This window comes from Leucoraja erinacea, chromosome 1 (assembly GCF_028641065.1).
Source record: "Leucoraja erinacea ecotype New England chromosome 1, Leri_hhj_1, whole genome shotgun sequence".
NCBI classification, from domain to species: Eukaryota; Metazoa; Chordata; class Chondrichthyes; order Rajiformes; family Rajidae; genus Leucoraja; species Leucoraja erinaceus.
Window position 1 is genome coordinate 139,045,703 of NC_073377.1, and position 26,930 is coordinate 139,072,632.

The 26,930-nt window shown below is 45.5% G+C and overlaps 1 protein-coding gene across 2 annotated transcripts in view; it reads left to right on the plus strand.

The window, feature by feature from the left end:
• Positions 1 to 2,202: 2,202 nt before the first annotated feature.
• mnd1 (meiotic nuclear divisions 1 homolog (S. cerevisiae)) overlaps positions 2,203 to 26,930 on the plus strand; it is a 42,309-nt gene continuing 17,581 nt past the window's right edge. Inside the window, exons 1-4 of one of the 2 annotated variants that reach the window (XM_055644352.1) lie at positions 2,203 to 2,883; positions 9,032 to 9,097; positions 12,761 to 12,818; positions 17,950 to 18,098. In XM_055644352.1, the coding sequence (XP_055500327.1) occupies positions 2,881 to 2,883; positions 9,032 to 9,097; positions 12,761 to 12,818; positions 17,950 to 18,098 (276 nt within the window). In that variant the 5' untranslated portion in view covers positions 2,203 to 2,880. The remainder of the gene's footprint in view (positions 2,884 to 9,031; positions 9,098 to 12,760; positions 12,819 to 17,949; positions 18,099 to 26,930) is intronic. The other variant, XM_055644359.1, reaches the window with a different exon arrangement.

Consider the following 26,930-nt stretch of genomic DNA (forward strand, 5'->3'; position numbering starts at 1 on the left):
GGATTAAATTTTAAATCCTAGATTTTGGATTAAATCCAGTTTAATCCCATTAAATCTTCCTCCCCTCGCCGGTGTTCCCGGCAAGTGGGGCTAAGCGCTCCAGTAGGCCCAGCTCGCCCGCCATGCACATCGACAGGACCTGTGCCGTGAGGGTGAGTAGAGACCCGCGAGCAATCGGCAAGAGTGAAGTGAGCCGTTGGAAAGCGAGAAGTGCCGTCGCATGCTCCCGGCAAGTACTGCATTGGTGCAGGAGGATGCTCCCGGCAAGTGCTTCATTGGTGCAGTAGGATGTTCCTGGTGGGCACCGTCCAAGAGAGTACCAGAGGACAGGTCATGTAAGCGCCAGTGGTTGGACAGGTGCAGAGAACAAAGAGGGAACCGGTTTAAGCTGATTCCTAGGTCCAGGAGTTTGGAGATGACTTTGGATATGATAATAGTGTTAAAGGTGGAGCTACGGTTGATAAATAAGAGTCTAACTTTGGAGTCCTTGTTATCTAGATATTCCAAAGACATGTTTAGGGCTAGAGAAATGGTGTTTGCTGTGGGACCCATAAGATAATGAGATAATTTATTGCTACTGAGAATGATAACTCCTTTGCCCATTTTATTGTTAAATAATATAAGGTCACAAGTGAAGGGAGCAGAATTTGGCCATTCGGCCCATCAAGTCTCCTCTGCCATTCAATCATGGCTGATCTATCTCTCCCTCCTAACCCCATTCTCCTACCTTGTCCCCATAACCTCTGACACCCGTACTAATCAATTATCTATCTCTGCCTTCAAAATATCCATTGAGTTGGCCTCCACAGACTTCTGTGGCAATTAATTCCACAGATTCACCACCCTCTGCCTAAAGAAACTCCTCCTCATGTCCTCCCTAAAATAACCTTTAATTCTGAGGCCATGGCCTCTGGTCCCAGACTCTCCCGCTAGTGGAAACATCCTCTCCTAATCCACTCTCTCCAAGCCTTTCAAAGTCACTGGAAGAGTCTGCAAACTCCAAACAGACAGCACCTGAGGTCAGGATCAAATCCCGGTCTCTTGGTGCTGTGATGCAGCAGCTTTACCCGCTGTGCCACTGGGCTGTGCACATTTGCTGCATAATGTTCCATTCAGTTGGACCAATTTTTTCAAATATCCTCAGAAAAGTTTATCTAAAAGAACACCTTTAACCACGTCAATTAGATGGTGGTCTGCACAATATTGTTGAAGCCCTGTGGGAATAGGAGGTGTTTGATTCTGTTGGATAGTTGAGTGAAAAGACCATCAGTCATTTGGCAGAATGCCACAATGTCAGAACTTTCAAATAAGCACCAGGTTTTGCCTGGCTGCCAGGCCCTCTCTGTCAGGTGCCACCAGAGCCAGCACCACTGCACGAAGTCAGAGTTGCTCTGATGACGATCTTTGTTATGAAGGTCTGGAAAGAGATGTTGTGAACTTCGTTTCTTATCGTCCTAACAGCTGTGTAATCTTTTCAGGGCTCAATCAGGAAAACACTTTGAGACAACCTTCAGCTGCTGAGGGAACGAGATCAACTTGATAAAAGATGCACTTCGGCTTGCTTGAAACTTGCTGGTGTTCCAATTAAAACACTCTGCATAACTAAACATCAGACTGGCATCTACCAAGTTTCAAGTTGACCTGAATCATTCACTGTTTTCCTCCCCACAATTGGTGCTTGTTCTGTATTTGCCAGCATTTTCTCTTCTTTCAAATCTGCATCTGCAGTTTTCTTTTGCTTTCCAACGTTTTTTTATTTAATCTGTCAAACGTGTTCAGCAGATTCTCATTAAACCTCCCCCTCCCCCTCCCTTAAACTTGTATCATGTGCTTCTTGATTCCTCTACTGTGGGTAAAAGACACCCTGTATCAAAGATCTTACAGCGGAGCGCTATAAGATCTTTGCCCTATATATCCCCCTCGTTATCTAATGGTACCAATAAAATATATGTGGAAGGTCACGAAATATGTAGGAAGGAACAGCAAATGCTGATTAACACAGAGGATCGGCACAGAATGCTGTAGTAACTCGCCCATTCCTTCTCTCCAGAGATGCTGTCTGTCCCGCTGAGTTACTCCGGCTTGTAGTGTCTATCAAAGATTATAGAGGAGCTCCTCTATAATCCTTGGTGTCTATGAGCGGTGTGAGCCAAAGGTGTGAGCCGCTGAGTTACTCCAGCATTTGCTAGCACACAGGCGTTGCCCCCCCCCCCCCCCTTGGGCAGCGAACCGGGGCACAGGCAGCCGGCGCTGGGCGGCAGCAGCTCCTCTCTCTCCCCTTCTCCCTGAGGCCGGTGCTGGGTCACTGTAACGCGGGTAGACCCACTACTCCAGGCCGGCGCTGGGCCACTGTAACGCGGGCAGACCCACTACTCCAGGCCGGTGCTGGGCCACTGTAACGCGGGTAGACCCACTACTCCAGGCCGGTGCTGGGTCAGGGTAACGCGGGCAGACCCACTACTCCAGGCCGGCGCTGGGCCACTGTAACGCGGGTAGACCCACTACTCCAGGCCGGCGCTGGGCCACTGTAACGCGGGTAGACCCACTACTCCAGGCCGGCGCTGGGCCACTGTAACGCGGGTAGACCCACTACTCCAGGCCGGTGCTGGGTCACTGTAACGCGGGCAGACCCACTACTCCAGGCCGGTGCTGGGCCACTGTAACGCGGGCAGACCCACTACTCCAGGCCGGCGCTGGGTCACTGTAACGCGGGTAGACCCACTACTCCAGGCCGGTGCTGGGTCAGGGTAACGCGGGTAGACCCACTCTCTCTCCCCGCTCCCCAGGCCGCGGGGCCTCGCCTCCCCGGCGCCGACAGCGGGACGTGCAACCGACGGACAGGAGGCGCGAAACCCTCGGGCCGGAGAGGACGCCGCCGCCATGGTGAGAGAGGGGCCGGGGATACTCTCGCCTTTACACACACCTCACTCTCCCTTGACATCAGTCTGTAGAAGGGTGTCGACCCGAAACGTCGCCCATTCCTTCTCTCCAGAGATGCTGCCTGTCCTGGGTTACAGGTCTGTCCCACTTGGGCGACCACCACAGCAACCTCTGGAGACCTTGCCCGCCACCCATGGTCGCTGCAAGGTCGCCACGAGGTTTTGGTCACGCTCCCTAATGGTCGAAAGTGGTTTCCGTGTGGTGGAGGTTCATCTAGGTTGCTTTTTTCCCCCATCATGATTAAAACCGGCCTTGACTAAAAATAGGTCGCCGTTTGAAAAATCGATAAGTTTTTAGTCGCAGGTCTAGTAGCTGGCTGTGATGCTAGTCGTAGGTGGTCGAAGGGCAGTGGAGTGGGGTCACTATTTACTTACAGGCAGTCGAAGGCAACTTTATTATACTTCTTAATTACTCCAGCATTTTGTGTCGACCTTCGATTTAAATCGGCATCTGCAGTTCTTTGCTACACCCTATATATCCCCCTCTTTATCTAATTGTATCAATAAAATATATGTGAAAGGACACAACATTTGTAGGAAGGAACTGCAGATGCTGGTTTACACCAAAGATAGACACAAAATGCTGGAATAACTCAGCGGGCCAGGCAGCATCCCTGGAAAGAAGGAATAGGTGTTTTGGGTTGAAATCCTTCAGACTGGAATTACATTCATGCCACTTAATGTAATTTTTCGCCTTCAGCCTTCCAGTGATCAAAGGGGATATCGAGTTAACCATAATATTCTGGCTGTCTTGTAATTTCGTTACTCGTTAATCACTTTGTGAAAGATGTCGATGTTCGCTGCACTTCTTGTCCATTTGGTGCTTGATTCTCCTCTCTTTGTATATCCCGTCTGCTTAAACAATGTGATTAGTGACCCGTAAGGTCACCCGTGCCTTCTCTCCAGAGATGCTGCCTGACCCACTGAGTTGCTCCAGCATTTTGTGTCTGCCTACTGCCTGACCTGCTGAGTTTCTCCAGCACTTTGTGTCATTGCCTTGTCTATCATCTCCTTGCTCTTAATACTCTCTAATCTAGGCAATATTCTACTCAATCTCATCTGCCCCCTTTCCAAAGCCCCCATATCCATTCTGTAAGATGGCAAACTGAACTGCAATACTCTTAATGTGACCTAACCACAGCTATAACATGATATTAAATTGAACTAATTGTTTCATATGCAACATACCAATCATGAATGCTGAATGCCATCTGCAACCTGAGAGGTTTGTAGAATAATGAGAGGTATAGATAACAGTCATTTTTCCAGGATAGCTATAAGGTGAGAGGGGGAGAGTTTAAAGGAAATGTGTGGGGCAGGTTTATTATGTGGAGTGGTGGGTGCCTGGAAAACATTACCAGAGAGTGTGGTGGAAGCAGTGGAAGAGTGGTGCTTGACAGGCATTTAGACAGGCACAGGAATAAGCAGGGAATGGAAGAATATAGATCGTGTGCAGGCAGATGGGATTAGTTTGATTTGATATCATGATCAGTAACCAGGCACTATCACTAGCAATAACGTGTTCCTCCTCAACAAGCTCAATGCATTCCCAGCTGGCTTTGAACAGAAGACCAGTGGAATGAAATTATCCACTCTGACTGTTGTGAATGCACCTGCACACATGATCACCTCCACATATGTCAGATCGGCTTTCCTGAGAGTGAAGCTGTGGAAAGCAACTGGCCCAGATGGTATCCCCACATATCAGTTCAGGACCTGTGCAGACAAGCTGCCATGAGTATCCACAAACATCTTTAACCTCTACTCCCTTTTGAGGTTCCCACGTGCATTATGACTATAACACAATTTGTATACATTGTTTACGAAAGGTAAATCATGTCTGACGAATCTTATAGAATTTTTCGAGGATGTAACTAGTAGCGTGGATAGGGGAGAACCAGTGGATGTGGTGTATCTGGACTTCCAGAAGGCTTTTCGACAAGGTCCCACATAAGAGATTAGTATACAAATTTAAAGCACAAGGCATTGGGGGTTCAGTATTGATGTGGATAGAGAACTGGCTGGCAAACAGGGAGCAAAGTAGAGTTCAGTAAAGGGGTCAGGAACCAGGCACGGGGGAGTACTTTTCACAAGGCCAGGAAAGGATAGAACTCCGGGAGATGTGGGGGATAAGGGAAGGGTGGGAAATGTGATGAAGACTTGAGAGAGGAGGGAGGAGAGAGGAAAAAGAGGAGGAATGGCAGTAGGGAAAGAAGGGAGCTAGGAAGGCTCAGGACTGGGACTCCCAGCAGATTACAAAGGATATTAATGATCTGGATGAGGGGAATTGAAGGCAATATCTCCAAGTTTGCGGATGACACTAAGCTGGGGGGGAGTGTTAGCTGTGAGGAGGATGCTAGGAGACTGCAGGGTGACTTGGATAGGCTGGGTGAGTGGGCAAATGTTTGGCAGATGCAGTATAATGTGGATAAATGTGAGGTTATCCATTTTGGTGGCAAAAACAGGAAAGCAGACTATTATCTAAATGGTGGCCGATTGGGAAAGGGGAGATGCAGCGAGACCTGGGGTGTACAGTCATGAGTAGGCTTTGAACAGAGGCAGAGTGGAAAGGGGAATTGAGAAAAAGAGAAGGGAAAGGGAGGGAGCAGTCATTGCAAAAGGATGGCAGTAGAAGAGAAGAGAGGTTCTACTGAGGAGTTGTACAGGGGGGGGGTGAGACCACACCTGGAGTACAGAAGTTTGGTCTCCAAATCTGAGAAAGGACATTATTGCCATGGAGGGAGTGCAGAGACGGTTCACCAGACTGATTCCTGGGATGTCAGGACTGTCTTATGAAGAAAGACTGGATAGACTTGGTTTATACTCTCTAGAATTTAGAAGATTGAGAGAGGATCTTATAGAAACTTACAAAATTCTTAAGGGGTTGGACAGGCTAGATGCAGGAAGATTGTTCCCGATGGGGAAGTCCAGGACCAGGGTCACAGGGGTCACAGCTTAAGGATAAAGGGGAAAAATCCTTTAGTTCAGGAGAAGGGTGATGAGACTTTTTGGAGGTAGAGAGTGGTGAATCTCTGGAACTCTCTGCCACAGCCATGAGGCCAGTTCATCCACATACATCTTGTGGCTAAGGGGATCAGGGGGTATGGAGACAAGGCAGGTACGGGATACTGAGTTGGATGATCAGCCATGATCATATTGAATGGCGGTGCAGGCTCGAAGGGCCAAATGGCCTACTCCTGCACCTAATTTCTATGTTTCTATGTTTCTATGTATGCAAGCAAAGAGTTTCACTGTGACTGGTCACATGTGACAATAAAGTATTCCTATTCCTGTCATCTCAACAGTAAGGAAAAGCAAGGTAGTGTGCCTTAATGACTATTGTCCAGTGGCTCTGACGTCCAACATCAAGAAGTGCTTCGAGATGCTGATCATTTAGATTAGTTTCATTTAGAGATACAGCATGGAAACAAGTCCTTTGGCCCACCGAGTCATTGCAGATTATCGATCTCCTGCACATTATTTCTGTCCTACACACCAGGGACAATTTACAGAAGAAAATTAACATACAAACCCGCACGTCTTAAAAATGTGGGAGGGAACCGGAGCACCCAGAGATAACCCGAGCGGTCACAGGGAGAACGTACAAACTCCATGCAGATAGTACCCCTAGTCAGGATGGGTCTCTGGCGCTGTAATGTCCCTGTCCCACTTAGGAAACCTGAAAGGAAACCTCTGGAGACTTTGCGCCCCACCCAAGGTTTCCGTGCGGTTCCCAGAGGTTGCAGGTGGTTGCCAGGGGTTGCAGGTAGTGGAAGCCGGTAGGGAGACTGACAAAAAACCTCCGGGAACCGCAAGGAAACCTTGGGTGGGGCGCAAAGTCTCCAGAGGTTTCCGTTAAGGTTTCCTAAGTGGGACAGGGGCATTAGGCAGCAACACTACTGCTGTGCCACCCGTTATGTTAATGTTAACTCCAGCCTCCCAAACAATGCATCAAGCCCACATCAGATGCCATTTCCCTGGCATAAATATAACCAACAACTTGTCCTGGACCAACCACGTTGAAACTACAGACAAGAGAGCACACCAACGCCTCTGCTTCCTCAAAAGATTAAGGAAGTTCAGAATGCGTCACAGTGGCACTGCTGCCTCAGCGCCAGAGACCTGGGGTAAGATCCTGACCTCGGGTGCTATCTGGAGTTTGCACGTTCTATCTGTAACCTTGTGGGTTTCTTCGTGTGCTCTGGTTTCTTCCAACATCCCAAAGACGTGTGGATTTCTAGGTTAATTGTCCTTCATAAATTGCCCCTAGTGTGTAGGGAGTGGATGAGAAAGTGGGATAACATAGAACTAGTGTGAGCGGGTGATCAGTGGTCGGCCTGTACTAAGTGGGCTGAAGGTCCTGTTTCCATGCTAAATCTCAACACTAAACTGCATTAAATTAATATCTCCAATGATATTTACCACCTTCTGCATATGCACTAGAAAATATACTATCAGAATGTATCATAGTGTGGTTTGGCAACAGCTCTATTCATGACCACAAGAAATTGCAGAGAGGTGTGAATGCTGCCCAGCCCATCAGGCAGGCTAGACAGATCAACACCATCTATATTTCCTGCTGCCATGGGTAAGGCCAAGGTAATCAAGGGTTGTTCACCCTGGCCTTTCCTTCTTCTCCACTCCCCCATCAGGCAGAAGATGTAAAGACTTGACAGCACGTGCATCAGATTTGTTAACAGCTTCCTCCCAGCTGTTATCAGACTGCTGACCAGTCCCTCCAAAAGCAAGGAATATATAGTGTTACAACTACCGAGAAAGTGCAGATAAAAAAAGTGCCAGTGCCTCAATGAAGTAAATTCGGAAATCAGAACTATACCCTTCGTTTATAAGAGGTCCATTCGATAATTTGATAACACGGGATGAAGCTGTTCCTGAATCTGTTGGTACATGCTCTCATGATCTTGCATCTTCTGCCTGCTCGGGGAGGGGAGAAGAGAAAATGATCGGGGTGTGAACGGTCTTTGATTATGTTGGCTAACACTAACATTATCCTACACACTCTAGGGACAATTTTACATTCCTACCATGCCAATTAACCTACAAACCTGTACGTCTTTGGAGTGTGGGAGGAAACCGAAGATCTCGGAGAAAACCCACGCAGGTCACGGGCAGAACTTACAAACTCCGTACAGACAGCACCCATAGTCGGGATCGAACCCGGGTTTCTTTCACTGTAAGGCAGCAGCTCTACCTCTGGGCCACCGTGCCGCCCTTCCAGAGCCAAGTATAATTCCCCTTAACGGGAATTCGCTGCCCGGATTGGTAGAAGAAAGTTAAATTAAATTATGACTACATGCCTCTTCTGTTCCCCCATCTTGAATGTCTCCTGACCCACAGTGCCATGGTTAGGTTGCTCATCTTTCCTATGGCCCCCACCTGTCTGAAAAGGGAGCAAGAAGCTAAGAGTTGTTAGACAAGCTCAGAGGCTGAGGCTCCTCCAACACTTGAATCATTGCAAGATACACTTAAACCCCCCATCTAATACTTGTTGAAAGTTTCTCACTTGATACATTGGTATATTTTTAGTGAGAAACAATTTTTAATTTATGTGTATTCTGGATCTTGAAATAAGATGTGTAGGAAGGAACTGCAGATGCTGGTTTAAACCGAAGTTAGACACAAAATGCTGGAGTAACTCAGCGGGACAGGCAGCATCTCGGCAGAGAAGGAATAGGTGAGGTTTCTGAAGAAGGGTCGCAACCCAAAACATCACCCATTCTTTCTCTCTTGCAATAACATGTCAAGCTAGATCTAAGGAGGGATAAAAGCGTACTATAATTTTTAGATCTTTGGAATTCTCCTGCCATGTAGTTGCCCGATGTGCACATAATTACTGCAGGCATTTGTGATGCTCATTTTTGCTGGGGAACTAATACTTCTCAGCTACCATCAGTTTTTGAAATCTGCGCTCATGATGCTGTGAGAAAAATGATCTTAATAGAGTTCTGAATTGACTTTAACTGAGCAAAATTGAAGGATGTGCAACGTTTATTTTAGCCATGTAACCACGTGATATAAATTAATCTGTTGTAATGTTTTCATTTTGTCTTCATTGATCCTCCAATTCTAAGTCAAAAAAGAAGGGATTGTCCTTTGACGAGAAGCGAAATCGTATGATGGAAATATTTTTTGAAACCGTGAGTAAAAATAATTCTGCTGTAAACTCCATTAGTGCTGTGGCACATCTTCTGTTGTGCCAAAATTATTCTGTTGTGCCGTGTGGGCCATATTCTTTGTTTCAACATGAGTCTGGTTCTCAGCCCTGTCAGTTTAGCATTGAGACTGTATAAGTGAAGGTACCAGGACAGGCTTCATCTCTGGAGCGAAGGAATGGGTAACGTTTCGGGTCGAGATACTTCTGCCAACAGGGAGAGATAGACTTGAGATATGGAAGGGCAAGGTGTGAAAACGGCAGATCAAAGTAGACAATAATCAAGGGAATTTGGAATGGTTCCTTGTTAGCTGAGGGGAAGGTAACGACGAGGCATACAAATGGTAAAATTAACCAGAGGGTCAAGATGCTGCCTGTCCCGCTGAATTGCTGCAGCATTTTGTGTCTATCTTCGGTGTAAACCAGCATCTGCATTTGCTTCCAAGAAACTGTACCCTTTAATGACTAACCAGCTATCAAAGCAGTCATTGAAACAGTTGCCGTTAATACTGGGAACCATTTTTCACAAACCATCGTTGAAATGAAAATTTATTTCATGCTTAACACAATATTCATTTGCACTGTGTAAAACAATATTTTAATAAGTTAAAACTGCATTTGTCTTTCTCCTGGCAGCTGAAATGTCCCATGTTTCAATGGAACTGCTGTGCATTCAACATGTTTAACCTGCAAAAGATGAACAGGCAGAGTTCCTGCCCTGAGACTTTAGGCCAACACTAGTAATAGAAACCTGAATAGAAAATGTCATTTTATATATGTGTTGTTTAGGGCGATACGGTGGTGCAGCGGTAGAGTTGTTGCCTTACGGCGCTTGCAGCGCTGGAGACTCGGGCTCGATCCCGACTACGGGTGCTGTCTGTATGGAGTTTGTACGTCCTCCCCGTGACCACGTGGGATTTCTCCGAGATCTTCGGTTTCTTCCCACACTCCAAAGACATGTAGGTTTGTAGGTAGACACAAAATGCTGGAGTAACTCAGCGGGACAGGCAGCATTTCTGGAGAGAAGGAATGGGTGACTTTTCGGGACTTTCTGAAGAAGTCTGAAGAAGGGTCTCGACCCGAAACTTCACCCATTCCTTCACTCCAGAGATGCTGCCTGTCCCGCTGAGTTACTCCAGCATTTTGTGTCTACCGTCAAATTAAACCCGTATCTGCAGTACTTTCCTACACATAGGTTTGTAGGTTAATTGGCTTGGTATAAATGTAAAATTGTCCCTTGTGATTGTGAAAGTGTGGGGATCGCTGGTCGGCGCGGACTCGGTGAGCTGAAGGGTTGTTTCCATGCTGTATCTCTAAACAAAACTAAACTACTTACCTTTGTCAGAAGAATAGTAAACTGTGTATAGTAATCCAAGAATAGCACTTTAAATTATTTTACAGGTTGAACAGCGATTTTGCGGCACCCTCGTCTCCAGAGCCTTTCTGGATTAGCCTGTTTTCCGAACCAACAGAGCTCACGTGATAATGATAATAATACACCTCTGGCCCGCTCATGACTCTTCTCCCATGTTCCTAAAGCACCACGGAGTGCCAGAAACTTAAATAACACAAATATAAAATGTAAACTGAATGTAAATGGAATGAGCTGCTGACCCATCCCCCGCTCACACTGTCTCCACAGCTGTTTAGAGCCCCGGCTTCTGCCCCGGCTTCTGCCCCGACTCCCGACTTGCAAGGTGACCCAGCGAGTCCCCCCTCACCCCCCCCCCCACAACCCTTCGCTATGCTTCATTTATAGTAAACCCTCATTATAACGGGCCATAGAAAATAGGTTCAGGAGTAGACCATTAAGCCCTTCGAGCCAGCACTGCCATTCAATATGATCATGGCTGATCATCCAAAATCAGTACCCCTGTTCCTGCTTTTTCCTTGAGAATTCCACAGATTCACAACTCTCTGGGTGAAAATGTTTTCCTCATCTCAGTCCTAAATGGCCTACCCCTTATTCTTGAACTGTGACCTCTGGTTCTGGACTCCCCCAAAATCGGGAACATTTTTCCTGTTTCTAGCCTGTCCAATCCCCTAAGAATTGTATATGTGTCTATAAGATTCCCTCTCATCCTTCTAAATTCCAGTGAATACAAGCCCAGTCGACACATTCTTTCAGAGAGGAGCGAGTGGTGCCCGTGATAGCCGATGAATGCAGGTGATGGTTAATAAATTCAAGATTCAAGATAGATTTAATTGTCACGTGTGCCCAGAAATCCATACAGCCATTCAATTTCAGAATCAACAGGAGCGACACACTATAGGGTTTGACCCATCCCCACACAGATAAAGTTCCGATGTGTGGGAAGGCAAAAGTGATAGTTAATCCAGACAAAAGGACACAAAGTGCTGGAGTAATTCAGCAGGTCAGGATCTTTGGAGAACTTGGTTAGGTGAGATTGAGGCCCTTCCTCAGTCGGCTGAATCACTTTGTGTTATATTTTTAAACTAGGCACTGCCACCATGGGGCTCCCTCCCCTCTCACCTGCTGTCGGCGACTCCGGGGTAGGAAGAGGAGGAGTGGGGGGGGGAGAGTAGTAGAGGCCATTCGCATTCAGTTTACAACGCCACCTGTGGCCGCTCAAGGAATTTCAACTGGGATCGTAATTTTGTCCGGATTATAGAGTAGGGCAGAGGATCAATTGCCGGAAAATCAGTGTTCAACTGAACGATCCAAAATGTCTATACAAACGTTTCTCTTTCCACAGATATTGCGTGACTTGCCGATTGTTTCCAGTGTGTTCTGTTTATATTGCAGGTATAAAGTCAATCCTCATTAATCTGACAAATCCATTTAGACTTGGATACATCGGATTATTGAATCTTTTGATCACTAATGTAACTACCTTAATGCCGGTTGACAATAATGGAGATCCCTCAGCCACAATTTTAAAGATTATTCTTTAAACATTGGAAATATTAATTATTAATATTTAATGATTGTTAATAATTAATAAATAATACAGTTTTGGGGAAAAACTTGTTGGTGTCAGAATATGAATAATCAGGTAATGAGTATGTTTATGCTGTATTAAGATCTGTTATACACAACATTGTTGTTTCGGCAGAAGGGACTAGTTTATGTAGCCATCATGTTCGGTACAACCATCGTGGGTCAAACATCTTGTTCTTGTGCTGTACTCTTCTATATTCAAAGCCTTTGACTAGCTTTGTTTAAATATGAACAAATGTTAAAAATGAATACAGGTACTACCAAAGTTTTTCTTGTAAATTGGATGCTATCGCAGATGAATTTCACATGACCTTGGTTACTCTTAAAGAGATGTCGGGAAAGAGAGTGTAGGGCTTCCTTCAGACTTTATCCTCCATTTCTAGACCCACTGAAAACATTTGGATATTCATAAGTGGTGGAATAAAATTAATATGTGTTGGAATGAACTTATTAAAGGGTACAGTTTCACAGAAGGAAATGCAGATGCTGGTTTACACCAAAGATAGACACAAAATGCTAGAGTAATTCAGCGGGACAGGCAGCATCTCTGGAGAGAAGGAATGTGTGGCATTTCAGGTGGAGCCCCTTCTTCAGTCGGCCCATGACCCATTTTGCAGTATCCCTTTTGGTTTAAAGATTAAAAAATCATTTAATGTTGATTTACAATGAATGTATTCTTTTTTTTAGAAAGATGTGTTCCAGCTTAAAGATTTGGAAAAGATTGCCCCAAAGGAGAAAGGAATCAGTAGGTATCAGTTTCATGCTTATTATTTTTCTTCTTAGCCTACGAGACTACAGATTTTGGTTACTGTTTGTTTTAATTGAAGCTTACAATAGACAATAGGTGCAGGAGTAGGCCATTCGGCCCTTCGAGCCAGCACCGGCATTCAATGTGATCATGGCTGATCATCCACAATCAGTACCCCGTTCCTGTCTTCTCCCCATATCCCCTGACTTTGCTATTTTTAAGAGCCCTATCTAGCTCTCTCGTGAAAGCATCCAGAGAACCTGCCTCCACTGCCCTCTGAGGCAGAGAATTCCACAGACTCACCACTCTCTGTGAGAAAAAGTGTTTCCTCGTCTCCGTTCTAAATGGCTTACTCCTTATTCTTAAACTGTGGCCCCTGGTTCTGGACTCCCCCAACATTGGGAACATGTTTCCAGCCTCTAGCGTGTCCAAGCCCTTAACAATCTTATATGTTTCATTGAGATATCCTCTCATCCTTCTAACCTCCAGAGTGTACAAGCCCAGCTGCTCCATTCTCTCAGCATATGACAGTCCCGCCATCCCGGGAATTAACATGGTGAACCTACGCTGCACTCCCTTACATAGTAAGGGACGTACATAGTTGTGGTGCATAGAGTTGGCATCCTCAGGCGGAAGTTATGGCTCACTTTACCAGGCAACCTTTTATTTAAAATGTGAAACTGGTGTACATCACTAAAAAGGGCAGGGTTTGGCTGTCACCATTTAATCTACTTTATTCATATTCCCTGTTGGATAATTAATGTTTCCATACTAACACAATGTTATTTTAAAGTTAATGCCACATTTCTAATGGTTACTAGCCATAATTTGACCCATCAGAATGGGTTATCAGATTTGGTGGTGGAGACTTTTCTTGCAGATGGGTAAGATGGAATTCTGCCATTGATGGGATCTACAGGAGTCGCTGCCTCAAAAAGGCAGCCAGCATCATCAGAGACTCACACCACCCTGGCCACACACTCATTTCACCCCTGCAATTAGGAAGAAGGTACAGGAGCTTGAAAACTGTAACATCCAGGTTCAGGAACAGCTTGTGTAAGAATGAACTGCAGATGTTGGTTTAAATCGAAGGTAGGTACAAAATGCTGGAATAACTCAGCAGGAGAGGCAGCATCTCTGGAGAGAAGAAATGGGTCAAGACCCTTCTTCAGTGATGTTAGGGGAGTTGGAGGTACTTAGATAAGGACGTTAATAGATAAGGAAGCATAAGGAGTGAAAACAGGACGAAGGGAATGAGATCAAGGAAAATGTAGAATTGTTAGTTGGGAGAAGGTACCAACAATGCAAACAGAGATAAAATGTAGTCAGAGACATTAAGACTGGTCAGAGAACTCGGAAGAGGGAGGAGATGGAGAGAGAAGGAAAGCAACGGTTACATGAAGTTAGAGAAGTCAGTTTTCATACTACTGGGGTGTAAACTGCCCAAGCGAAATGTGCAGTTCAGTTCTTCCAATGCGCTGCTCCTCCAATCTGACAATGGACAGAAAGGTCAGTGCGGGAATGGGAGGGGGAGTTAAAGTGTTTAGCAACCAGGAGATCAGGTAGGTTTAGGCGGGCTTAGCCGAGCCTGCGCTTGGTCTCGCCAATTTACAGGAGTTTACAGTAGATGAGGTTCGAGGAGGTGCGAGTGAACCTCTGCATCATTTCTCACTTGATAAGACTTTGGACGGAGTCGAGGGAGGAGGTTGAGGAACAACCTTTTCCCTACAGCCATCAGGCTATTAAACATTACAACCTCCATTAAGCTCTGAACCACAGACTTATTATTATTATTATTATTATTGATGCATTATCATTTTTTGTGTGTTTTTCTGTGTACAAATGTGTGCCTGTGTATGTGTATATATTTATGTATATATATATATATACACACACACACACACACACACACACACACACATTTATTTATTTATTTATAGATTAAATATATATATGTTTATATGTTTATATATATATATATATATATATGTTTATATACATATTTATGTTTGTAAATATGTGTGTGTATATATACACTGAACTTTTTTTCTCATTATATTGATTACAGGGTACTATGTTTACATATTCTGTTGTGCTGGTGCAAGTAAGAATGTTATTGTTCTATCTGGGACACATGACAATAAAACACTCTTGATTCTTAATAGACACAAAAAGCAGGTGTAACTCAGCGGGTCAGACAGCATCTCTGGAGAAAAGGAATAGGTGACGTTTTGGGTCAAGACCCTTCACTAAAAAAATTAATGCAGTGGGACAGGAGCAAGCAGAAACAATGGGTCTGCTCGGCCAGTTCTGTTTATGGATTTTGGTGAGAAGATAAAACCTGACGAAACGTCACCCATTCTTTCTCTCCAGAGATGCTGCCTCTCCCGCTGAGTTATTCCAGCATTTTGTGACCTTCGATTTAAACCAGCATCTGCAATTCCTTCATACACAAAACAATCCAAGTTTGTTCAACCTTTCCTTGCAGCTAATATCTGCGAATCCATGCAGCAATCTGTTTTTTTTTAAAAAGACACAAAGTGCTGGAGTAACTCAGTGAGTCATGCAACGTCTAGAAATGCTTCCTGGCCTGCTGAATTACTCCAGCACTGTATATATCTTTATAGACCAGCATCTGCAGTTCCTTATTTCTGCATTCTGTTAAATTTCTTCTGCATCCTACCCAAAGCCTCCATATCCTTCCTGTAATGGGGTGACTAGAACTGCGCACAATACTCCAAATGCGGCCTAACCAAAGCCTGATATAGCTGCAGCATGACTTTTATATTCAACATGAATAATGAAAAAAGCCAAGCGTAGCATATGCCTTCTTTACCACTCTATTTAATTGTGTTACCATTGTGTTACCAATTATGTTACAATTTTCAGAGAGCCCAGTGCACACTATTGCTATTTTGTGTATTGACATAAACCGTATACCTTCTTAAATTCAAACTACCTCGCACTCTATTTCTCCACGCATTCCTGTAGTTGATCTACATCCCGCTGTATACTTGGTCAGTCGTCCACGTAGTCCGCAACTCCAGCAATAAGGGTGCCAAGTTCAAACTCACTAACCAACCCATCGACATTTATGCCCAGGTAGGCGAAAATGCTGGAGAAACTCAGCGGATGAGGCAGCATCTATGGAGCGAAGGAAATAGGCGACGTTTCGGGTCCAGGCCCTTCTTCATACTGCCTCATCCGCTGAGTTGCTCCAGCATTTTTGTCTACCTTCTATTTTCCAGCATCTGCAGTTCCTTCTTATATATTTATGCCCAAGTCATTTATTTATGTCACAAACAACTCAAGTCCCAGCAGAGATGTTTGCAGAGCTGCCTGGGCTGCTTGGTGACATTGCCAGAGGTGGTGGTGGAGGTGGAGGCAGATACGATAGTGGCGTTTAAGAGGCTTTTTAGATCGGCTCATGGAGGTGCAGGAATAGAGGGATGTGGATCATGTACAGGCTGATGAGATCAGTTTAATCGGGCATTATGTTTGACACAAACCCCGTTCCTGTCCTGTCCTGTACTATTCAGTGTTAACTCCACTGGTCACACACCTCGATCCAGGAAATAATGCCCTTCAGTAACAACCTTCTGTTTTCTATGAGTAAGCCAGTTGTGGATCCATATGACCAAGTCACCGTGAAACCCGTGCATCTTAATCTGGTTGAACCGCCTACCATGAGGGACTTTATCAAAGGCCTTACAAAAGTCTATTGCCCTACCCTCATCAATCATCTTTGTCAACTCAACTCAAAAAATTAAGTTGGTAATACATGAACTGACACATACAGAACGATGCTGACTGTCCCTAACTAGTCTAATCTCTTACTAAAAGCAGTAGATCCTGTCACTATAAATACTCCGATAGCTTCCCTACCCCTGACATGAGGCTCACCAGCCTGTAATTCCCTGGATTGTTCAATTTCCTTAAAAGGAACAGAGAGATCTAGGCATCATTGAAGATATTGGGAAAGAAGGGTCTCAACCCGAAACGGCACCCATTCCTTCTCTCCAGAGATGCTGTCCGTTCCGCTGAGTTGCTCCAGCATTTTGTGTCTATCTTCGGTGAAAACTAGCAGCTGCAGTTTGTTCCTACATGTATTGGGAAAGTTTTAGACTTTAGATACAGCGTGGAAATAGGCTTCATCCCACCGAGTCCACGCTGTCCGGCGATCCCTGCACACTTAACACTATCCTACACACACTAGGGACAATTTTACATTGCCAATTAATCTACAAACCTGTACGTGTTTGGAGTGTGGGAGGAAACTGAAGATCTCGGAAAAAACCCATGCAGGTCACGGGGAGAACGTACAAACTCCATACAGACAGCCCCCGTAGTCAGGATTGAACCGGGTCTCTGGCGCTGTAAGGCAGCAACTACCGCTGCGCCACTGTGCCGCATTTTTGTTTTTTGTTTCTGATTGATCATACGATATGATAAAACTTTATTTATCCCAGGAGAGAAATTGATCAGCCAACAGTCATACAAACATAAAATACATGAAACATGAAATTAAAGTCATGAGGGGACAGGATTGGTGATGTGCATAGATTGGGGAGGGGAGTCAGTCTATCCCATGACAGACGGGGGAGGAATTGTACAGTTGGATAGTCACAGGGAAGAAGGATCTCCTGTGGCGTTCTGTCCTGCATCTTGGTGGAACCAGTCTGTTGCTGAAGGCACCCCTCAAGTTGACCAGTGTGTCATCATGGAGGGGGTGAGCTGTATTGTCCAGGATTCTCTGCAGTTTGAGGAGCATCCTCCCCTCCATGACCCCCTTCCATAAATGTACGGCCGGCTCTGTCCCTTCTTGTACAGGGCCTCAGCGTTCCTGGACCAGTCATGAAGCCATGAAATGTTTTCAGTGAAAGGTCGTTAACCTGAAACATTTATTCTGATTTTCTCACCGTTGGCGCTGTTTTGCCAGACGTCTCCAGCATTTTCAGTGTTTATCAGATTTGCAGCATCTATATCTTTCTTTTGGTTTTTCCATTTGTGACAATGTTTCACAGAGTCCCTCATTTTAAACGTGGTTAAGTTTTAGTTCATTTTGAAAGTAAATACCAATCTTTCCCCTTTTTATAAGCTTTCATGCTTCACCTTTTAACCATTTTAGCTCCGATGTCAGTGAAGGAAGTCCTTCAGAGTTTGGTGGATGATGCCTTAGTGGATTCCGATCGAATTGGAACTTCCAACTATTTCTGGGCATTTCCAAGTAAAGCTCTTCACATCCGGAACCAGAAATTGGAAACGTTGGGGAGTCAGGTAAACATGTAGTTGGATGTCACCAAAATATTTGAGTTTAAGAAAGGGAGGGGGGGGGGGGGGGGGAGAGGGGGGGGGGGGGAGGGGGAGGGGGGGGGGGGGGGGGGGAGGGGGGGGGGGGGGGAGAGGGGGGGGGGGGGGGGGGGGGGGGGGGGGGGGGGGGGGGGGGGGGAGGGAGGGGGGGGGGGGGGGGGAGGGGGGGGGGGGGGAGGGGGGGGGAGAGGGGGGGGGGGGGGGGGGGGGGAGGGGGGGGGAGAGAGAGGGGGGGGAGGGGGGGGGGGGGAGAGGGGGGGGGGGGGAGAGGGGGGGGAGGGGGGGGGGGGGGGGAGAGGGGGGGGGGGGGGGAGAGAGAGTGGTCATTCTGTGAAACTACGAGCTCGGTCTGCGACATATTCGGTCCGCTATAACCAAAATCCGTTATAAAGGGGTCCATTAAAACAAGGATTTACTGTGTATATACAGGTATATGATTTGGATATGAATGTAGATGTGTTGGTTGGTGAGTTTGCTGATGCCACCAAAAGGAAGGCTGTCAAAACATATACAGCATGGTAGAGAACAGCTACAGAAATAGGCTGAGAAATGGCAGATGGAGTTTACTCTGAGAAAGTATGGTGTTGCACTTTGCATGGTTGAATGTAAGGGGAAAATATGCAATTAATTGCAACACCCATTGATGTCCAGGGGGATTTTAGGTTCTAAGACCACAACTTCTTGAACATGGCGACACAAATTAATAAAATGGTAAAGAAGACATATATGCTTGTCTTCGTGAGTTGAGATATTAACTCTAAGAATCAGGAAGTCGTGAGGCAATTTTAAAGAACTTCGTTGAGGCAGTATTTGGAATATTATGTACGGTTCTGTTCACCGCAATACAGGAGGAGGCTTTGGAAAAGTGCCGTGGAGAATTACCAGATTGATGCCTGAATTATACGGTATTAGCTACAAGGAAAGGTGGGATACCCTTGGATTGTTTTCCCAGGAGATTGAGGACAGACCTGAGAGAAGTATTAAATATGAGACATAAATATGGTAGAATCTACCCTAGGTTCAGTTCGAACCTATTTTTCCAGAATTTATATATAATACTAGACCAAGTGCAGACCCGTTGGGTCTGTTCCCCCCAACGTGTGGTTGTGGGGGGGACGGGGGGGAGGCGGCATGTACCGTCACACACTAACTACCGCCTCCCGCACTCTCGCTAATGGAGGGGAGAAGGGGAGTGTGAGAGAGGGGGGAGGGAGAGGAGGGGGGGGAGAGAGGAGAGGAGGGGGGGGGGAGGAGGGGGGGGCAGAGGGGGGGGGGGGGGGGGGGGGAGGGAGGGGGGAGAGGAGGGGAAGAGGGGGGGGGAGAGGAGGGGGGGGAGGAGAGGGGGGAGGGAGGAGGGGGGAAAGGAGAGGAGAGGGGGGAAAGAGGAGAGGGAGGGAGGAGGGGGGAGGGGAGGAGGGGGGGGGGGGGAGGAGTGGGGGGAGGGAGGGGAGAGGGAGGGGGAGAGGAGAGGGAAGGTGGGGAGAGAGAGAGACTGCCTTTTTACTTCAACCCAAACAACTAACCATTTGCAGGCAGTGCTTTTTTACCTCTAACCATATTTTCATTTTCAAACCAAATTAAGGTTACTCACAGTGCTGTAGACATTTGTCAGTGTAATTCAAAGCTCTGATTGAGGCACACCACTTGCAGAGATTGATTGAGGCACACCACTTGCAGAGACTGATTGAGGCACACCACTTGCAGAGACTGATTGAGGCACACCACTTCCTGGTTTTATAGTCGCTTCCCCTCCCTCCAGCAGGGGCAGCAGAGAGAATGGGGAAAGTTGTAAAAACATTAATATCTCTGTCAATTTTTATCGACGGGAAAAATCCTCGGCACACACGCGGCGCAGGGGGGCTCTGAGCGAGGTGGCCAAAAATGACAGCCGTAGGTGGCGGCGTACTCTCGGAAACCGCAGCACAGAAAGCCGAAACCGGTCAAGAACAGAGTTTTAGTAATATAGAGGCTAGAGGGCATAGGTTTAAGATGAGAGTGGAAAGTTTAAAAGAGCTATGTGGGACAAATTATTTTACACAGTGGGTGGTGATTGCCTGAAACATTCTTGCAGGGGTAGTGAGGGAGGCTTTTGAGATATGCAAGGAATGGAGGGATATGGATTATATGCAGGCAGGTAAAACTTGGTCTTAGCATCATGTTCAGCATGGACATTGTTGGCTGATGGACTGGTTCCTGTGCTGTACTGTTCTATCGAAGGTAGACACAAAATGCCGGAGTAACCCAGCAGGTGAGGCAGCATCTCTGGAGAAAAGGAATGGTGATGTTTCGGGTCTACACCCTTCTTCAGACTGATGTCAAGGGAGGGGGCGGGACAAAGATATAATGTAGGCGGAGACAGTAAGACTGGTGGGAGAACTGAGAAGGGGAAGGGGATGTGGAGAGAAAGCAAGGGCTATCTGAAGCTAGAGGTCAATGTCCAGCATTTTGTGTCTCGCCCATTCCTTCTCTCCAGAGATGCTACGTCACCCTCTGAGGTGCTCCAACATTTTGTGTCTACCTTTGATTTAAATCAGCACTGCAGTTCTTTCTTACACACTGTACTGTTCTATGTTCAATGAGAACATTTTTCATTTTTTAACTATCTGATCTCAAGCGCCTATGTGAAAAATATACATCTTCTTGATGCGTTGGGACGCATCCTCAGTGATGTGACCTGGGGTAATCGGGTGTTTCGGGTCTCACAACATCAGGCACCCTCACCCAGGCGACCCAGCCGGGATTGATCCCGACTTGCATCCCAGCAGCAACCGCACATGGATCAGCCATCTTAATAACTATTCTACAGGGGTTGGGAGATTCTAGTGCATGGAGGGACTGGGCTCTGTGGGGCGAGTCCTGAGGGAGAGAGAACACAAAGATATGTAAAATGATGAAATACAAAGATACGGAAAATGGCCAGTAAATCATTGATGGAGATAGAAAAACAGAATTAATATTGTGTATGAAAAACCTACTGCAAAACTAATTGGATCTGATACAAAGAATGAAGTTGTTTGAATTCTTGAAATTGAGAAACAAGGAACTGCAAATCTAAAATTTTGCTTGACTCCTGAGCAAAACATAAAGTGCTGGAGTCAGGCAACATCTCTGGAGGATATGGATAGGCATAGTTTCGGGTTGAGACTTCCAGAAATTGATGAATTCAATGATGATTCTAGAACGTTGCAATTTATCTGGATGGAAGATGAGGTACTGACAGTCAAACATTCATTGGACATTGTTAAAATAATGCTGGAGGCACAGAAGTGTCATGGTAACTGATGTACTTAAATGCATCTCGTGTTACTCTGTCAGAAAGGTCAGAGGACATATGTTGCCGGGATGTAAAGGAATGGCGGACGAATAAACCAAAGCATTTATGTTCAGTGTTGTTGAAATGTGTTTATTACATTCGGATCGCATTCAATTCCCTCGTCCAAATTATTAATATATATCGTAAATAGCTGGGGTCCCAGCACTGAGCCTTGCGGTACCCCACTAGTCACTGCCTGCCATTCTGAAAAGGACCCGTTTACTCCTACCCTATGCTTCCTGTCTGCCAGCCAGTTCTCTATCCACATCAATACTGAACCCCCAATACTGTGTGCTTTAAGTTTGTATACTAGTCTCTTATGTGGGGCCTTGTCGAAAGCCTTCTGAAAGTCCAGATATAACACATCCACTGGTTCTCCCTTATCCACTCTACTAGTTACAACCTCGAAAAATTCTATAAGATTCGTCAGACATGATTTACCTTTCGTAAATCCATGCTGACTTTGTCCAATGATTTCACCATCGGTAGAGTCCACAATGTGTGACAAAAATAATTATTTTCCTTGACTCTGGGTCTAACTCCAACTGATGATAACTCTACGTTAGGTCTAACTTTGAAAATACTTTGCTTGTAGATAGCTCTTGTCGGACCTCATCAACAGTAGGTATAGTGTGTCTCTCTCGTATTATTGCCTCGTTTAATCGTCTCATGTCTCTCCGTTTGGGTTCGGTACTTCTACAACTGGACTGACGCATGCCGTCGATTCTTCGACAGGTTCAATTATATCCTGTTCAGTGAGCTCTTGGATCTTAGCCTCAACCTCTTCTCTTAATCCAAATGAAGTTCTTCTCATTGGTTGTGCTACAGTCTTAACAGTTGGGTCTATCTTCAGTTCAGCTTGACGATCACACACTTTTCCAATGCCTTCAAATACTGGCTTGAACTTCTCTAAGTCTGCATACAACGTCTGATTCCGTTCTGTATCTCTAAAATAAAATAAACTAAATACCCAAATCTAAACCACTCACAGTCATCTTCAGCTTTGGAATGAGCCTTGACATGTCCATATCCCTTGTTGAGTGCCAGTAGATGCCATCTTATTACCTTGGCTTCCTCCAACCAATCTCTTGGTCTGAAACTGGGTTTCAACGGCTTCAAATGAACAGGCAATTTTCAATGTTTCTCCTAATGCTAGCGTGTCACCTTTTCTCAAACAACTTGCGTCACAAGTCATTTGATTTGCAACTTTGTATAACCTGATCCCTGATTTGATTCTCCAACTCAGCTCCATAGTTGCAGCCCTGAGAAACTTGACGCAATCTCGTGACAAACTGAGCAATGCTTTCCCTTTCTCTCTGGATCGATTGCCGGAATACCTGTTGTTGAAATTTAGCATTGGTTTGTGCCACATAATGCTTCTTCAAAGCAGCAACACCCATCGACCGCATAATGTGGTTTTCCTCCCGTCTCTGGAAGTGTTTTTGAAAGTCTCATGACCTAAAGCTCCAGCACTGTACAATAACAATGCTCTCCGTCGTGTGAGCTGCATCGACGTTGCACCTTCAACAAGCAGACCTAAGCAGCGTAGGAGTCAAATTCCTCTAGCCATGCCACAAACCTTGCACTCACAACACCCGCGCCCCCATTCTGGTTGAATGAATTCAAACTTCTCATTCAAGCTGCTTCCATCTGCTTCAAAAGTTGAACTAAACAATTACTAGTTTATTCTCGTCGCCAATGTCAGATCTTCGCCTGGATCCGAATGTAATAAACACATTTCAACAACACTGAACATAAATGCTTTGGTTTATTCGTCCGCCATTCCTTTACATCCCGGCAACATATGTCCTCTGACCTTTCTGACTCAGAGTAACACGAGATGCATTTAAGTACATCAGTTACCATGACACTTCTGTGCCTCCAGCATTATTTTAACAATGTCCAATGAATGTTTGACTGTCAGTACCTCATCTTCCATCCAGATAAATTGCAACGTTCTAGAATCATCATTGAATTCATCAATTTCTGGAAGTCTCAACCCGAAACTATGCCTATCCATATCCTCCAGAGATGTTGCCTGACTCCAGCACTTTATGTTTTGCTCAGGAGTCAAGCAAAAATTTTAGATTTGCAGTTCCTTGTTTCTCAATTTCAAGAATTCAACGAGACTTCATTCTTTGTATCAGATCCATTTAAAGTTTTGCAGTAGGTTTTTCATACACAATATTAATTCTGTTTTTCTATCTCCATCAATGATTTAAAGGCCATTTTCCGTATCTTTGTATTTCATCATTTACATATCTTTGTGTTCTCTCTCCCTCAGGACTCGCCCACAGAGCCCAGTCCCTCCATGCACTAGAATCTCCCAACCCCTGTAGAATAGTTATTAAGATGGCTGATCCATGGGGGTATAGAGGGATGCAAGTCGGGATCAATCCCGGACTGGGTCGCCTGGGATGTGAGGGTGCCATATGAGGTGAGACCCGAAATACCCGATTACCCTTTTCACATCACTGAGGATGCGTCCCAAGCATCAAGAAGATGTATTATTTTTCACATAGGCGCTTGAGATTAGATAGTTAAAAAATGAAAAATGTTCTCATTGAACATAGAACAGTACAGTGTGTAAGAAAGAACTGCAGATGCTGATTTAAATCAAAGGTAGACACAAAATGTTGGAGCACCTCAGAGGGTGACGTAGCATCTCTGGAGAGAAGGAATGGGCGAGACACAAAATGCTGGACATTGACCTCTAGCTTCAGATAGCCCTTGCTTTCTCTCCACATCCCCTTCCCCTTCTCAGTTCTCCCACCAGTCTTACTGTCTCCGCCTACATTATATCTTTGTCCCGCCCCCTCCCTTGACATCAGCCTGAAGGGTGTAGACCCGAAACATCGCCATTCCTTCTCTCCAGAGATGCTGCCTCACCTGCTGGGTTACTCCAGCATTTTGTGTCTACCTTCGATAGAACAGTACAGCACAGGAACCAGTCCATCAGCCAACAATGTCCATGCTGAACATAAGACGAATAGCCTACTGCACCTATTTTCTATGTTTCTACCCCCCTCGATCCAAACTGTGTTCCCAGATTGAAAGTTGAAGGCTTGGACTCCAACAGTACAAATACAGAGTGATCCACATCGCTGGAAAGAACAATATAGCTGACTCACTATCCAGACTGTTGAAGGCAGTCAAGCTGCGAGGGTCTACACTGGAAACAGAAGCAGAATCGTTTGTGTATGATTTGTCGCAGTACACTCTGCACAAAGAGCAATGAGAACAGGAGAAATAGAAGCAGAGTCGGACAATGATCCAGAACTACAAGATGTTAGAGAGAAAATGCAAAGAGGTGAGTGACTAGGAGGAATGTCCACACAGGACGTATGCAGCTATCAGAGTTGAACGATGCACAATTGGAAGGTGTGTGCTGATAGGAAACAGGATCGTAGTGCCAACATAGCTGCGATCAAGGATGATTGAGTTGGCTCACGAAGGACATTTGGGAGTTGTTTGAACGAAACAAAATCTTCGTACAAAAGTATGGTGTCTAGGGGTGGATAAAGATGTAGAACGACATGTGAGCTCATGCCAAGGATGTCAGATGGAAAGCAGACCCAACTGACCTGAGCTAATGCGAAGCACATAGTAAGCCACAGGTCCATGGGAAGATGGTGCTGGAAGATTTTCTAGGCCCACTTCCATCAGGAGAATTAATACTAGTTGTGATTCATTACTACAGCGGATATTATGTGTATGCGATAATGAAGGACTATTACATAGGAAAGGACTGTAGCAGTTTTGATGGAAATCTTCGCAAGACACTGTCTACCAGTGACATGATATTCAGATAATGGGCCTCAGTTCATTTCTCAAAAGTTTTCTGACTACATAAAGAACACGGGTGTGTACCACCAATGTGGCCGCAAGCTGATGGAGAAGTGGAACGTCGGAACCAACCTCTAGAGAAGAGGATGAGAATTGCCCAAAGCAGAAGACAAAGAGTGGAAGGAGATACGATGATCATATGTGGCAGCATATAAAGCAACACCACACAGCACAACAGGGAAGAATCCCACACATTTGTTGTTTGGAAGGAAAGTCTGGACCAAGATACCATGGGTTAGTGACATGGTAAATGATCAAGATGTGAGATATCATGATGCGGAATTGTAGCGTCATCTGTAAACGCACTAATTATGCCTCCTACCTTCATATAGTCATACAGCATGGAAAAGGACCCTTGGAAAAGGCACAGGTCATCCATGAATACCAAGAAGAGCATCTACATTCGTCTTCTTTACCAGCATTTGACCCATATTTTTGTAAAGCTTCATTATCCATGTACTTGTCCAAATATCCATTAAATCGCGATATTATACCCAACAACCACGCCCTCGGCTGAAAAAGTTGCCCGTCAGGATCCTATTAAATAATTCCCTTCTTACCTTAAACCTATGTCCTTTAAGGGCCTGTCCCACTTATACGATGTTTTCGGCGACTTGCCGGCACCCGTCATAGTCGCAGCAGGTTGCCGAAAATTCTCAACATGTTGAAAATCAAGCGCCGCCCAGAAAAAGGTACGACTCTTTGGGTGACTACTCACGACCATACAGGCGACATGTTGCAGGTTGTTGCCGGAGGTTGCAGGTAGTGGAAGCAGGTAGGGAGACTGTCAAAAACCTCCGGGAACCGTAAGGAAACCTTGGGTGGGGAGCAAAGTCTCCAGAGGTTTCCGTTCAGGTTTCCTAAGTGGGACGGGCATAAGTGGGACAGGCCCTTTAGTTCTTGTTTCCCCCAACCCTGGGAAAAATCCAGTGTGTGCATTTACTCCATCTATCTCTCATGACATATACATCGCCTTATGTTCAGTCTGCAAAGCTCCAAGGAATAAAGTCCTTGCCTGCCCAACCTCGTTCAATAGCTCCGGCCAGCAAGTCCTGGCATTACGCTCGTCAATCTTTTCTGTACTTTATCCTGTCGCAGAGTGACCAAAACTCCACTTGTAGCCTTGCCATCGTCTTGAACAACTGCAACATAATACTGCCAACATCTACACTCAATATCCAGATTACCCAGTATGTCCTCCTCATCACCCTGTCTACTTGTTACGCCGCTTTCTGTACATGATGTACTTGCACTCCGAGGTTTCTCCGTGCTAGAACACTCCTCAGTATCAAAGTCCAACACTGGTTCAATTTCTCAAAAATGCAACGCTTCACGCTTACCTAAATTAAATTCTATTTGTCATTCCCTGGCCTACTTACTCAGCTGATCAACATCCTGCTGTAATTCTTATAGAGTGATAGAATGATGCAGTGTGGAAACAAGCCCTTTGGCCCAACTTACCCACAATGGCCAACATGTCCCAACTACACTAGTTCCACCTGCCTGCACTTGGCCCATATCCCTCCAAACCTGTCCTATTCATGTACATGTCTAACTATTTCTTAAATGTTGGGATAGTCCTAGCCTCAACTACCTAATCTAGCAGCTTGTTCCATACACTCACCACACTTTGTGTGAAA